This window comes from Nannospalax galili, unplaced genomic scaffold, assembly GCF_000622305.1.
Source record: "Nannospalax galili isolate Female #2095 unplaced genomic scaffold, S.galili_v1.0 scaffold960, whole genome shotgun sequence".
NCBI classification, from domain to species: Eukaryota; Metazoa; Chordata; class Mammalia; order Rodentia; family Spalacidae; genus Nannospalax; species Nannospalax galili.
Genome location: NW_008348313.1, coordinates 2,136,086 through 2,149,442, shown reverse-complemented (window position 1 = coordinate 2,149,442; position 13,357 = coordinate 2,136,086). Strand labels below are relative to the sequence as shown.

Sequence of the window (13,357 nt, the reverse complement as noted above, 5' to 3'; positions counted from 1 at the left end):
TGACTCACAGACAGCAGCATCACCAAAGCCCACCCCTTACAGACAGCAGCATCTCTAAAGGCCACCCCAGCATGGGTGACAGCTCATGAAAGCAGGAAGCCTGGAGTGCACCGCACAACCTGCGAGCAGCTCATCCAGGTAGCTCAGTCGTCTTTGATTCTTGCAGGCAGCTGGGCTGTTCTGGGGGCATCTCTCTGCAGTCCAGTCCTTATGTTTTATATATTTTTGAGGGTGGGGGGTGTTTTGTGAATCTGGTCGGGCTCAGGATCTTCCTGAAGCCATTCAGTTGTTTACTTCCTGAGCTTAACAAGCTTCCCTGCAGGATGGGATGCTTCACCTCCCCTGGAAACATCTTGCTGTGAGATCAATGCAGAGAACCACAACTGGGCATGGTGCCGAGAAAAAGAGGCTACAGAGTGCTCACCCCTGAACAGGACACCTAGATCAAACTTCTGCCTCCCAAGGCTCAGGGATCATTGCAGAAGAGGAGGCAGAAAGATTGTAAGAGCCAGAGGTGGTGGATGACCACAAGGAGACAGTGATCCAGACAGCTGGTCAGTTGCTCATATGAACTCACAGCAATGGTGACAGCACACCCAAGGCCCTTGTAAGCTCAAGCCAGACACAATCCTAGCATAGGAATGGGGAAGTGGGTAAGAAACCCCAACCCTACCTGCAGAACGATAGGGTGGGAGGGAAAGAGAGAGACTCTTGGTAGGTTAACCAGGCTCAACTGGATGAAGGGCATTTGGAGCCACAAACGTGACATAGCTATATATATTAATATTAGAGTTCAGAGATTTGGTGGAGGGTTATAAAGAGGAAGTGCAGATATGGGAGGGGATCTAAATATGACAAAAATGCATTGTAGATGGAAGCTGGAGAGATGGCTCAGCAGTTGAGAGCACTGACTGCTCTTGTAGAGGACCCAGGCTGGATTCCCAGCACCCACATGGCGGCTACGAACCATCCTTAACTCCAGTTCCAGGGGAATCCGAAGCCCTCTTCTGACCTCCAGCATTGCACGACACGGGCACACTCATATACATGCAGGCAGTACTTATACACATAAAATAAAAATAATAACTAAAATATATTTTTAAAAAAACATCTTGTTGTTTACCCAGCTTCCCTCCAAGATGGAAGGTTCAGCTTGGAGGAAACTTCACACAACAGTGATGAAGGGAGCCTTAACCTTACAATTCCAGGTTCCATCCATAATGACCAGGAAGTGGCAGCAGCAGGTGGTAGAGACAGCTGGTCATGTGACATCCACAGTCCAGGTGGAAAGGAGGGCACCTGTGTTCCCTGCTTGCTGGCTTTCAGCTGGCTTTTTTCCTCTCCTACACAGCCCAGGACGCCCTCTTCTGACTTCCTCAGGCACTGCATGACACGGTGCGCTTACATACGTGCAGGCAATACATTCATACACACAAAATAAAAATGATAAATATTTTTTTAAACCCCTCCTAATTCCTAACATTTTTGTGTCAAAACCCAGGAGACAGTTAAAATTCCTAATTCCTAACAGAGAGATGACTCGGTGGTTAAGAGTACTGGCTGGTCCTACAGAGGACCAGGGTTTCTCAGCACCCATGTGACTGGCAACAACTGCCTGTAATACAATTTCCAGGGGATCTGATGCCCTCTTTTGACTACTGTGGGATCTGTATGCATGTGGAGCACTTACATACAAGCAGGCACAACACACACATGTAAAATTATATATTATATATAAAAACAAAATTATTTATATATGGTCTTTTTTGTTCTTTTTTGTTTTTGTTTGAGACAGAGTCTCCCTGTAGCCCCAGGTGGCCTGGAACCAGGCTGGTCTTGATCTCACAGAGATCCACCTGCCTCTGCCTCCCGAGTGTGCCACCATAACCTGCTTAAAAAAAAATTTTTTTTTTTTAAATTCTCTTTCCAGGTGATTCTAAGTTGTAGCAAGCTGACATTTAAGACAACTATCACCCAAAAGTCCCATTCCAAAGCCAACTTTTGCTTCTTCTATAACCTCTGCGACTGGACTGTTCTGGAAAGACTTAAACTCTTCCTGTTCTCCCCCATCACACTCACCCAGAAAATCCCCAAACATGGCTCACCTGACAGGCATACCGAGTGGACCCACTTCAGATGGGCGGGTTCAGACACAAGTGGATACTCAGAACCCCTCAGCAGCTTCCGAGGGCCCCTCTCCACCAAGCAATCCCGTTCTGCATGTTCTTTCGCAAACCTCCAACATCTCATCTCCCCCTCTCTACATCTTCACTTCTTCCTTTGTTGAAAAAATATAGCTGTGATGTGAAGACGCCAGAGACTGGTTTCAGTCAGCTCTTGCTGGAGCGCTCCAGCCACTCTGCCCCGAGGGCCATGGATGGTGAACCTGCCACAGGCCAACCCCGCTGAGGTACCCTGTGCCTCCCCGTGCCCAGCGCCCCCAGGGGGAGTGTCACCTCTCTTACATGGTTATTTGTGCTGCCAAAGGCTCCTACTCTGTAGGGGTCCCCTCCATGGAGCCCACATCCCCATGGAGGTGACTGTGCCCCCGAAGACTTGCTTCCTCCAGGACAAATGTAGGTTCTTTATTGTTACAGTGTTTCCCAGGGAAGCAAATCTCTCTCTCTCTCTCTCTCTCTCTCTCTCTCTCTCTCTCTCTCTCCCTCCTCTCTCTCTATTTTTTTTGTAGTACTGAGGAGTGAACATAGTCTTCTGTGCCTTAGACAAGCTCTCTACCACTGAGCCAACTGTACCCCTGAGCCATAGACTGTCATTGTACCCCTGAGCCCACACCCCAGCCCCTCACTGGGGGACTCTAGGCAGGGGCTCTACCGCTGAGCCACACCCCAGCCCCTCACTGGGAGACTCTAGGCAGGGGCTCTACCGCTGAGCCACACCCCAGCCCCTCACTGGGGGACTCTAGGCAGGGGCTCTACCACTGAGCTACACCCCAGCCCCTCACTTGGGGATTCTAGGCAGGGTCTTTACCACTGAGCCACACCCCAGCCCCTCACTGGGGGATCCTAGGCAGGGCCTCTACAGCTGAGCTACACCCCAGCCCCTCACTGGGGATTCTAGGCAGGGGCTCCACCACTGAGCCACACCCCAGCCCCTCACTGGGGGATGCTATTCAGGGGACATTTCACAACGTATGACAGATTCTTTGCCAGGGTATGGATCTTGCCAAGTAAAAGAAACAGGTAAGGGGTAGGGCTACAGCAATGATTGACGGAGGGCTAGCTTGGGGCCAGTGTACGGGGAGGCAGCTGGGACATGTCCATATTTTTTGGCAGCTCTTAACTGTTGAGCCATCTCTCTCCAGCCTCTTTTTTTTTTTTTTTTTTTTTTGCAGGGTGTTATTCTGGAACTCAGTAGCCCGTGATGACCTCAAACTTTTGGCAATCCTCCTGTCACAACCTCCTGACTGTTGGGATTACTGGCATAAGCCACCATCCCCAGCCCAAGGGAAAACTTACCTAGAGTAAGAAGCAAATCTATCATGGTTGAATTTTTGTTTAGCTAGACCCCCACAGGTCTGCCACTCAGGTCAAAGTATGGAAACCTCAGCACCCCTAAGACCCCAATGTGTTCTGCCCATTGATACAATTTACAATTTCACCAAATCTAAAACTATAGATATAGTCCGCATGTGCATGTGTGTGCGTATGTGTGCATGCGCACATGTGCATATGTGTGTAGAGCCCAGGGGTTGATGCCTAGTGATTTTCTCTTGTCATTTTATGTTTTTAAGATTTAAAAAAAATTTTCTTTGTCTTTTTGAGACAGGGTCTCTGTGTAGTCCCCAGCTGGCCTGGAACTCACTGTGTAGACCAGGCTGGCCTTGGACTCATAGAGATCTGCCTGCCTCTACCTCTCAAGTGCTGGGATTAAAGGTGTGTGACCCTATGCCCATGATTTATTTATTTTTATTTTATATGTAAGAGTATTTTGTTTGCATATATGTAAGCATACTATGTGCATGCAATGCCCACAGAGGACATAAGAGGATCCTCTAGAACTGGAGTTATGGATGAGTGTTAGCCACTATATGGATGCTGGGAACCAAACCTCTGCTGAGCCATCTCTCCAGCTCAAGATTTATTATTATTTTTAAGTTATGTGTATAGCTGAATGTGGGTGGCACACCTTTATTCCCAGACTTGGGAGGCAGAGGCAAGTGGATCTATGTGAGATCAAGGCCAACCTGGTCTACATATTGAGTTCCAGGCCAGCTGGGGCTATATAAGAAGACCTTGTCTCAAAACAAAAATTATAGGGGCTGGAGAGATGGCTCAGTGGTTATGAGCACCCACTGCTTTTGCAAAGGACCCAGGTTTGGTTCCCAGCACCCACATGGTGGCTAACAACCATCTGTAACTCTAGTTCCAGGGGATCTGATACCCTCTTCTGACATCCATGGGCACTGCATGACTTGGGTGCACTTACATAAATGCAGACAATACACACATAAATAAAATATAAGTAAAATATTTTTAAAAATTACATGTATGCATGTGTATCTGTGTGTACATGTGAGTGCAATGCCCTAGGAGGTGGAATGAAGGAATCAGGTCCCCTGGAACTGGAGTTACAGGCTATTGTGAACCATCCAACACAAGTGCTGGGAACTGACCTTGGTTCCTCTGCAAGAGCAGTACATGCTCTTAACCAGTGAGTCCCTGATTACTGATTGATTGATGACTGATGATGATTGATTGATTGCTGAGATAGAGTCTATGTAGCCCTAGCTGGCCTAGAACTCTCTATATAGATCAGGCTGGTCTCAAACTCACAAAGATCTGCCTGCCTCAGCCTCCTGAGTGCTGGGATTAAAGGTGTGTACAACCACACCCAGCCCACTTTATTAAAGATTATTTATTATTATTTTTTGGTCTTTTTGAGACAGGGTCCCCCTATGGCCCCAGCTGTCCTGGAACTCACTATGTAGCCCAGGCTTGCCTTGAGCTCACAGAGATCCACCTGCTTCTGCATCCCAAGTGCTGGGATTAAAGGCGTGCGCCACCACACCCAGCTTATTTATTTTTATTTTATGTGTATGAATGTTATGCCTTTATGTATGTAAGTGTACTCATGTCATGCAGTGTCTGTGGAGGTTGGAGGAGGGTATCACATCCCCTGGAAATGGAGTTACTGATGGTTGTTAGCCATCATGTGGGTGCTGGGATTTGAACCCGGGTCCTCTGCAAGAGCAACCAGTGCTCTTAACCAGTGAGCCATCTCTCCAGGGCAGATTTATTTATTTTTTATTTTATGTGTATGAGTGTTTTGCCTGCATGTATGTATGTGCACCATGTGTGTGCAGTGCTCATGGAGGCCAGAACAGGGCATTGTATCCTCTGGAATTGGAGTTGTAGATGGTTGTGAGATGCCATGTGGGTGCTGAGAACTGAACCCTGGTCTTCTGGAAGAGCAGCCAGTGCTCTTAACTGCTGAGCCATCTCTCCAGCCCCTCTCCACCTTATTTTTAAGACAAAGTCTCTCAGTGAACCTGGAGCTAACATATTCAGCCACCCTGGCTGGCCAGCGAGCCCTCTGAGACCTGCCTATCTGCACAGTGCTAGGGTTCCAGGCGTGTGCCTCCATGCCCAGTTGTTTACAGAGGAGCTGGGGCTGGAACTCAAGACCACACGCTCATGTGGCAAGCAATTGACACATGGAGCTATCTCTGCAGCCCTGATGGGTGCTCCTTGACTCCCAGGTAGTACAGCCTGAGGCAGGAGGATCACTGTGCTGGATAACTTGACACACCTGGGTTGAGGGAGCCACCATTGGACTGGCCCGTGGCCATGTCTGTGGGAGAATTTTCCTGATGAGTGATGTGGGAGGTCCCAGCCCACTGTGGGTGGCATCACCCCTGGGCAGGTGGGCCTATGTTGTATAAGAAAGCAGACTGAGCATGGGCCAGGAGAGCAAGCCAGTAAGCAGTGTTCCTCCATGGCCTGTGCTTCAGCTCCTGCCTCCAGGTTCCTGCCCTGAGTTTCTACCTTGGGCTCCAGGATGAACTGTGACCCAGGAGATGTAAGCTAAATAAACCCTTTCCTCCCCAAGTTGGTGTTGGTTAGTGTTTTGTCACACAGGAGAAACAAACAAACTAGGACAATCACTTAGCTCAGTTCCAGGCCAGTCTGACCAACTGCTGGTTGCTTTTCTGTTGTGATAAACATGGTGATCAAAAGTCACTTGGAAGGAAAATGTTTGCATGGCTTGCTGGTTACACTCAATCAGGCAGGAACTGAAGCAGAGACCATAGAGGAACGCTGTTTGCTGGCTCGCTTCCCCTGGCTCGCTCAGCTACCTTTGTACATAGCCCAGGACCACCTGCCTAGGAATGACACTTGCCCACATTGGGCTGGACCTCCTATATCAATGAGCAATCAAGAAAATTCCCTACAAAGGGGGTGTGGTGGAGTATGCCTTTAGTCTCAGCACTCAGGGAAGCAGAGGCAGGTGAATCTCTGTGAGTTCAAGGCCAGCCTGGTCTACATAGTGAGTTCCAGGCCAGCTGGGGCTACAGGGAGACCCTGTCTCAAAAAGACAAAGAAAGAAAATGCCCCACAGACAAGTCTGATGTAGACATTTCTCCTTGAGGTTCCCACTTCCCAGGTGTCTCTAGTTGGTGTCAAAGTTGATAAAAGCTCAGGAGCACTGCAACATAGTGAGGCCTTGTTTCAAAAGAACAAGGGATAGGCCAGCAAGATGGCCAAGCTGGCAGAGATGTTTGCCACAAAGCTTGATGACCTGAGTTCCAGCCCTAGGACCACATGGTGGAAGGAGAGAACAGACTCCTGAAAGTTGTCCTCTGACCTCCCCTTGCATGCTGGGACATGTGTGTAGATAAACACATATACACACAAAATAAGTAAATAGTTTTTTAAAAATCATAAAGTGTGTGGAGGAGACACTCTTCTCAAAATAACGTGAATTGAGAGGTTGGCCAACCCGACCCACCCATGTGACTTACTGTCCCTTCCCCAGACTCTTCACAAACCCCTCCTTTTCTCTGGATTGCTTAAAAAAAAAAAGGGGGGGTGGTGGTTAATAAGTCTCAGAAAAGCGAACTGAAAGTTAAAAGTAAAAACAGTAGAGGTGGCAGGAAAGGAAGGGGTGGGGGTTGGGAGCCCGCTCAGGTTGAGGACAGCTGGTCCTTGCCTCTCCTCCAAACACGGGACACAGGAGGCTGCTGGGGACTCTGCAGGAACACTTAGCACAAGTCTCCCACAGTCTCATCCTGAACCCCTGTGCCACCTGCTGCGGAGAGACATCAGGTCCCAGGCACCTCTATCCTCCAGTGGTGGGGTGTGAACAGGCCAGAGTCTCAAGTGGAAGAACAGAGGCTCCAGGACGTCTGGGTCCCCAGAGATGTCACCTTCGCTGCTGGTGGTGCTGTGCCAGTTGCTGCTGCTGCTGTTGCTGGGGAACTCAGAGCCCTCAGGGGCCACACTGATCCGGTATGGGGACCCCCCACCACCCAACCCTGACAAGATTCCTATTTCTTGCCCTTTAAGACTAGGGCTGGACTTGGTGCCCTAGGAATCCCAACTGTTTTTTGTTTTTTCTTCCCAGCTCTTTATTTAAAAAAAAATTTTTTTGTCTTTTTGAGATAGGGTCCCCCTGTAGCCCCAGCTGACCTGGAACTCACCATGTAGACCAGGCTGCCCTTGAACCTACAGAGATCCACCTTCCTCTGCCTCCCATGTGTTGGGATCAAAGGCATGCACCACCACGCCCAGCTCAGTTCTTACTTTTAAAAAAGTATGTATTTATTTGTGGGTGTGGGTCTGCACACACATATGTGTGTTGATGCATGTGCGGTGGTCAGAGGGGCTGCCATACTTGGCAGAAATCTCCCCTACCCTTTGAGCCATCTTGACCACCTAGGTCCCCAACTATCTAAATAGGGGTCTCCCCCACCAAAGAAATTCAACACCATACCTCCTAAGAGCCCACTTCTATGGTTGTGGCTGGCCTCAAACTCCCTGTGTAGCCAAGAATGATCTTGAATTCCTGAGCCTCCTGCCTCCTGGGATTACAGCTGTGTGCCACACTGCAAGGTTTATGCAGTGCTGGGGATGGAACTCAGGACTTTGCGCATGCCAGATGAGCCCTCTACCAGCTCAGACCCACTCTAGCCCCAACATTTTAAGTCTGGGATGCTCCAGTGCTGGGTGGGATGAGGTGGTAATCCCAGTGGGCAGGGAGGTGGAGGCAGGACGGTGTCAATCCATCGTCAATCCAAGGCCTTTGAGATCCTGTCTCAGGGAACCATGGGCTGGGGCTGAGGCTTAGCTTCGGTAGGAGCGCTTGCCTAGTAGACACAGGCCTTGGATTCTATCCCTAGCACCACAACAAAATGTGTTCAGCACTGCGGTCCAAGGTTGGAGTCCCCTCCTTATTCAATTAGGATACATTTCTTGGGGCGGGGGTTTTCCTTTGTGACCGAGCCCTAGTGATCTGACTTTGGAATTCCCACCCCATAACTCTCCCCCCCCCCGTCCCATTTCCTAGAGACCCAGATTTGTTTATTGAAATTGTTTGTATGCCCAGACTCACAGCCTGCACACATGCCTATTTTGAGAACCCCAACCCCAGGATCCCCCAACACCTCGACTCTCTCATTCTCTTCCCTTTTTTGGTGGGGGAGGGGCTCTTCCAGGACTTGTGATCTTCATACTCTAGAACCTCTTCAGGCTGTCCTGGAGTTGGGCAAAGAGTGGCCAGGGCCACAGTTCCAAGCAGGTACCAGCCCTCGACTGTGCAGCATGTTGGTTAACCTGGGTTTCTTTGAGGGGTGGGGAGAAAAGGGAATGAGACAGGGTTTCACTCTATAGCCCAGGCTAGCCTCAAGCTCACAGCAATTTTGTCAGCCACCCAAGCTCTGTGATCCAGAGTTTAATTTAATTATCTATTTTTTAAATTTTTTTGAGACAGGGTCTTACTATGTAGCTTTGGCTGGCCTGGAACTTGCTATATAAACCAGACTGAACTCTCAGACATCCACCTGCCTCTGCCTCCTGAGGGCCGGGGTTAAAGGCCTGCACCACCATGCCTGGCCTCAGAGACTATAGGTCCCTCAGAGTCTTTACCGAAGGATTGGCGCTCTAGGTGTGAGCTGCCAGTCTAGTACAGAGGCAGAAAGATTGCGGCAAGGTAGAGATCAGCCAGGACAGGGACTACAGAGCAAGACCCTGTCCCCAAAGTGAGAGTGAGAGACAGAGAGAGAGAGAGACAGAGGGGGGAGAAGAGAGACACAGAGAGGAGGAGAGAGGCAGAGAGGGGAAAGGGAGAGAGAGAAGGAGAGAAAGAGAGAGGAGGGAGACAGGCGGAGAAGGGAGACAGAGGGAGAGAGGGGGAAAGGAGACAGAGAGAGGAGGGAGACAGAGACAGGGGGAGGAGAGAGAGGAGAGAGAATCTGAATTTGCCTAACGCACTTGGCCTAACTGATTCAGCCTGGTGCCGAAGCTAGGGAAGGCCCAGTGGAGCCACTCCCTCCCCTGTGTGGTCTGGGTTTCTGTTCCTTATCCTCCGCATACCATAGCCCAGTCCCTAGATGGCCTTGGACTGTCTCCTTGCCCAAGTCAGACACTTCCTCCTAAACACATCTTTCCATTAACTGCTAGGGAGGAAATTCCTACATGGGTTAAAAGGTGTTTTCAAGTTTTCCTGATTTTTCCTTTGTCTTCCTTTCTTTCTTGGCAGTTTTGTTTTCGTGTTCTGCCTCCCGCCCAGCTGCACCAGGGTTTGAACCAGAGCCTTCTGTATGCTAAGCAAGTGCTCTTGGTTTGTTCTCCACTGCTGTGACAAAATACTCTGACCACTACCAACTTGGGGAGGAAAGGGATTATTTAGCTTACATCTCCCAGGTCACACAGTTCATTTGGGAGCCCAAGATAGGAACTCAGGGCAGGAACCTGGAGGCTGGAGCACAAGCCATGGAGGAATGCTGCTTACTGGCTTGCTCCCCTGGCCCCTGCTCAGCCTGCTTTCTTATGCAACACAGGCCCACCTACCCAGGGGTGGCACCACCCACAGTGGGCTGGGCCCTCTCATATCACTCAACAATCAAGAAGATGTCCCACAGACATGGCCAAGGCCAGTCCAATAGAGGAAATTCCCCAATTGAGGCTCCCTCAACCCAGGTGTGTCAAGTTGACACTAAAGCTATCCAGCACATGCCCCAACCACTGAGCCACACTCCAGCCCCTCACTGGGAGATCCTAGGCAGGGGCTCTACCCCTGAGTCATACCCCAGCCCTCCTTTTATTTTTTAAGATGGGGTTTCACTAAGGACTTTGGATCCTGCATCAGTTTCCCCAGCAGTTGGGTAGACAGTCTTGGAGCTCCTGGCTGCCTCCACCTCCTTTTTTTTTGTCATTTTTGAGGCAGGGTCTCCCTGGCCTGGAACTCACCATGCAAACCAGGCTGGCCTTGAACTCACCTACCTCTGCCTCCTGAGTGCTGGAATTAAAGGCAGGTGCCACCAAACCCGGCTGGGTTTTTTTTTTCTTTCTCTTCCTCCTCCTCCTCCTCCTCCTCCTCTGGCCTCCACATGCACACTTAAGCAATCCTACACCCAACCAAAAAGAATCTTTTAAAAATCTTTATTATTTTTATTTTATGTGCATGGATTTATTGCCTGCCATGTATGTAAGTGTGGCACAGTGCCCAAGGAAGTCAGAAGAGGGTGTCAGATGCCTTGGAACTGGAGCTACAGATGATTGTTAGCCACCATGTGGGTGCTGGGAATTGAACCTAGGTCCTCTGCAAGAGCAGTCAGTGCTCTAACTGCTGAACCATCTCTCCAGCCCCAGACCTGGCTTCTTAAACTTTATTTACAGCTTTTGCATATGGATGTTCTGAGTAGTTGTTTGTAATTAAATTTTTGTATTATATTTATTTTGTACATATGTGTGCATGCCACAGCATCCATGTGGAGGTCTGAAATCCTCCCTAAGCATCATAAGAAGAGCAAAACTGAGGGAGACTAAAAATATAAACCTTCAGCTGGCTAGATTATTCAGTGGGTAAAGGAGCTTGCCATTAAGGTTGAGGACCGAGTTCAAACCCCAGGACCCACATGGTGGAAGGAGAGGACTGACTACCACAGGTACCTCTGGCCTCCACATGCTGGGGGCTGGGGCTCAGTGGTACAGCACTGGCCTAGGAGTGAGGTCATAGGTTCAAGACCCTGGCCTACCAGACAGGAAAAACAGAAACACTGCTGGGAAGCTTCATGAGTCATGGTACTTTCTTTCCCACACCACTGGGGAAAATATGAGCTCCAAACCCTAATCTCACTCTTGACACTAAATAAATCACATATATAGCAAAGACTTCATGTGAGATGTGAAATTATAAGAGCGACAGAAGTATGTGAGTTAGGCTTTTCCTTCCTTCCTTCCTTCCTTCCTTCCTTCCTTCCTTCCTTCCTTCCTTCCTTCCTTCCTCCTTCCTCCCTTCTTCCTGGCTTCGTTCCATTCATTCTGGAGGGGGTGGTTATGGTTGAGAAGGGTCTCCCTGTAGTCCCAGCTGGCCTGGAAGTCTCAATATAGACCAGGCTGACCTTGATCTCACCAAGATCCACCTACCTCTACCTCTGGAGTGCTGGGATTAAAGGTGTGCACTACACCTGGCGTCCAATTTATTTTTAAGCAGTCTCATTCCTGCCTGGCCTAGAACTCACTATGCAGACCAGGCTGGCCTCAAACCCACCTTCCTCTGCCTCCCAACTGCTGGGATTAAAGGAGGGCACCAGCAGGTTCAACCAATTTTTTAAAAATATTTTATTTATTATTTTTATTTTATGTGTATGAGTGTTATGCCTGCATGCAGGTAAGTGCGCCTGTGTCGTGCAATGCCCAAGGAGGACAGAAGAGGCCGTCAGATAGATCCCCTGGAACTGGAGTTACGGACAGTTGTTAGCTGCCATGTGGGTGCTGGTATTTGAACCCAGGTCTTCTGCAAGAACAATCAGTGTTCTTAACCACTGAGCCATCTCTCCATCTCCCAATCAATTTTTATTATTGTTATTTTTAAAAATTGTGTGTGTATGTGTCCCCAATCAATTTTTATTATTGTTATTTTTAAAAATTGTGTGTGTATGTGTATGTGTATGTGTATATGTGTATGTAAGTGCAGTACTCACATAGGCCCGAAGAGGGCATTGGCTCCTTGGAGCTGAAGTTACAGGTCTTTATGAACCAGTTGATGTGGGTGCTGGGAATCAAACTCAGGTCCTCTGGAAAAGCAGTAAATGCTCTTAACTGCTGTGCCATCTCTCCAGTTGCCTTCCATCAGCCCCTCCCACATGCTAGGCATAATAGGTCCCAAAGCATGACCTACCTTAAGACTTCTAGGTACTGACTTACCTTTGAGCCTGTGAATTTGGGATGACTGACTTGCTCTAGGGAAGTCTCTGGAACTGTCTGTCCTGTTGCCTTCGCTAGCACTTCCTAGTCAAGGTGGAGTTCCCGCTGATGACTGCTTCTAAGGACCAAGGGACATTTACCTTGCTGACATTCCCTACTGAGCATCTATCACATGGGGACTCTGGGATGCAGGATGCACAGCTCCCTCACTCTCCACCTCCCCTCTCTCTCTAGGGTCCCCCTTCGCCGAGCCCACCCTGGACACAGCATCCTGAGCCCACTGGGCACATGGGGACAGTCAATAGAGCCCTCTAGACTGGGGACCCCCATCTCTGGTAACAAGTCTACCCTGGTGGCTCTGTCCAAGTTCATGAACGTAAGTCCCAGCCCCCACAGCCCCACCTTTGTGCCCATGTGCCCAATTCTTATTTTTCTCATTTCCTCTGTGCCATCAGACCCAGTACTTTGGGAACATTGGACTGGGCACGCCTCCTCAGAACTTCACAGTGGTCTTCGACACGGGTTCCTCCAATCTCTGGGTCCCGTCCACCAGATGTTACTTCTTCAGTGTGCCCTGCTGTGAGCTAGCCTGGGGAAGATGACCAAAGGGGGTGACAAAAGGTGGGGGCTGGGCCTCAAGAACCCCCAGGCCTTACTGCCGGTGACATCTCTGTTGTCTCCTGAAATAGGGTTCCACCACCGTTTTAATCCCAAAGCCTCCAGCTCCTTCCAGTCCAATGGGACCAAGTTCACCATTCAGTATGGAACTGGGCGTCTGAGCGGAGTCCTGAGTGAGGACACACTGACTGTAGGTGACTTCTATGCTGTGAAGGCTTGAGTGTAGAACCCTGTGTCCTATGATGCCTATGAAGCAGGGCCGCCTGAGAAAGGGGCGGGGCTTCTCCAGAAAAGGAGGGGAGAGGCGAAGCCTTGGAAAACACACATGGCTTTTCTTGAGACAGAGCTTTCTG

General features: G+C 49.5%; 1 protein-coding gene across 2 annotated transcripts in view; it reads left to right on the top strand.

The window, feature by feature from the left end:
* Nucleotides 1–7,100: 7,100 nt before the first annotated feature.
* Napsa (napsin A aspartic peptidase) overlaps nucleotides 7,101–13,357 on the top strand; it is a 9,963-nt gene continuing 3,706 nt past the window's right edge. Inside the window, exons 1-4 of one of the 2 annotated variants that reach the window (XM_029569342.1) lie at nucleotides 7,101–7,469; nucleotides 12,621–12,762; nucleotides 12,842–12,965; nucleotides 13,076–13,194. In XM_029569342.1, coding sequence (XP_029425202.1) covers nucleotides 7,381–7,469; nucleotides 12,621–12,762; nucleotides 12,842–12,965; nucleotides 13,076–13,194 — 474 coding nt within the window. In that variant the 5' untranslated portion in view covers nucleotides 7,101–7,380. The remainder of the gene's footprint in view (nucleotides 7,470–12,620; nucleotides 12,763–12,841; nucleotides 12,966–13,075; nucleotides 13,195–13,357) is intronic. The other variant, XM_008845137.3, reaches the window with a different exon arrangement.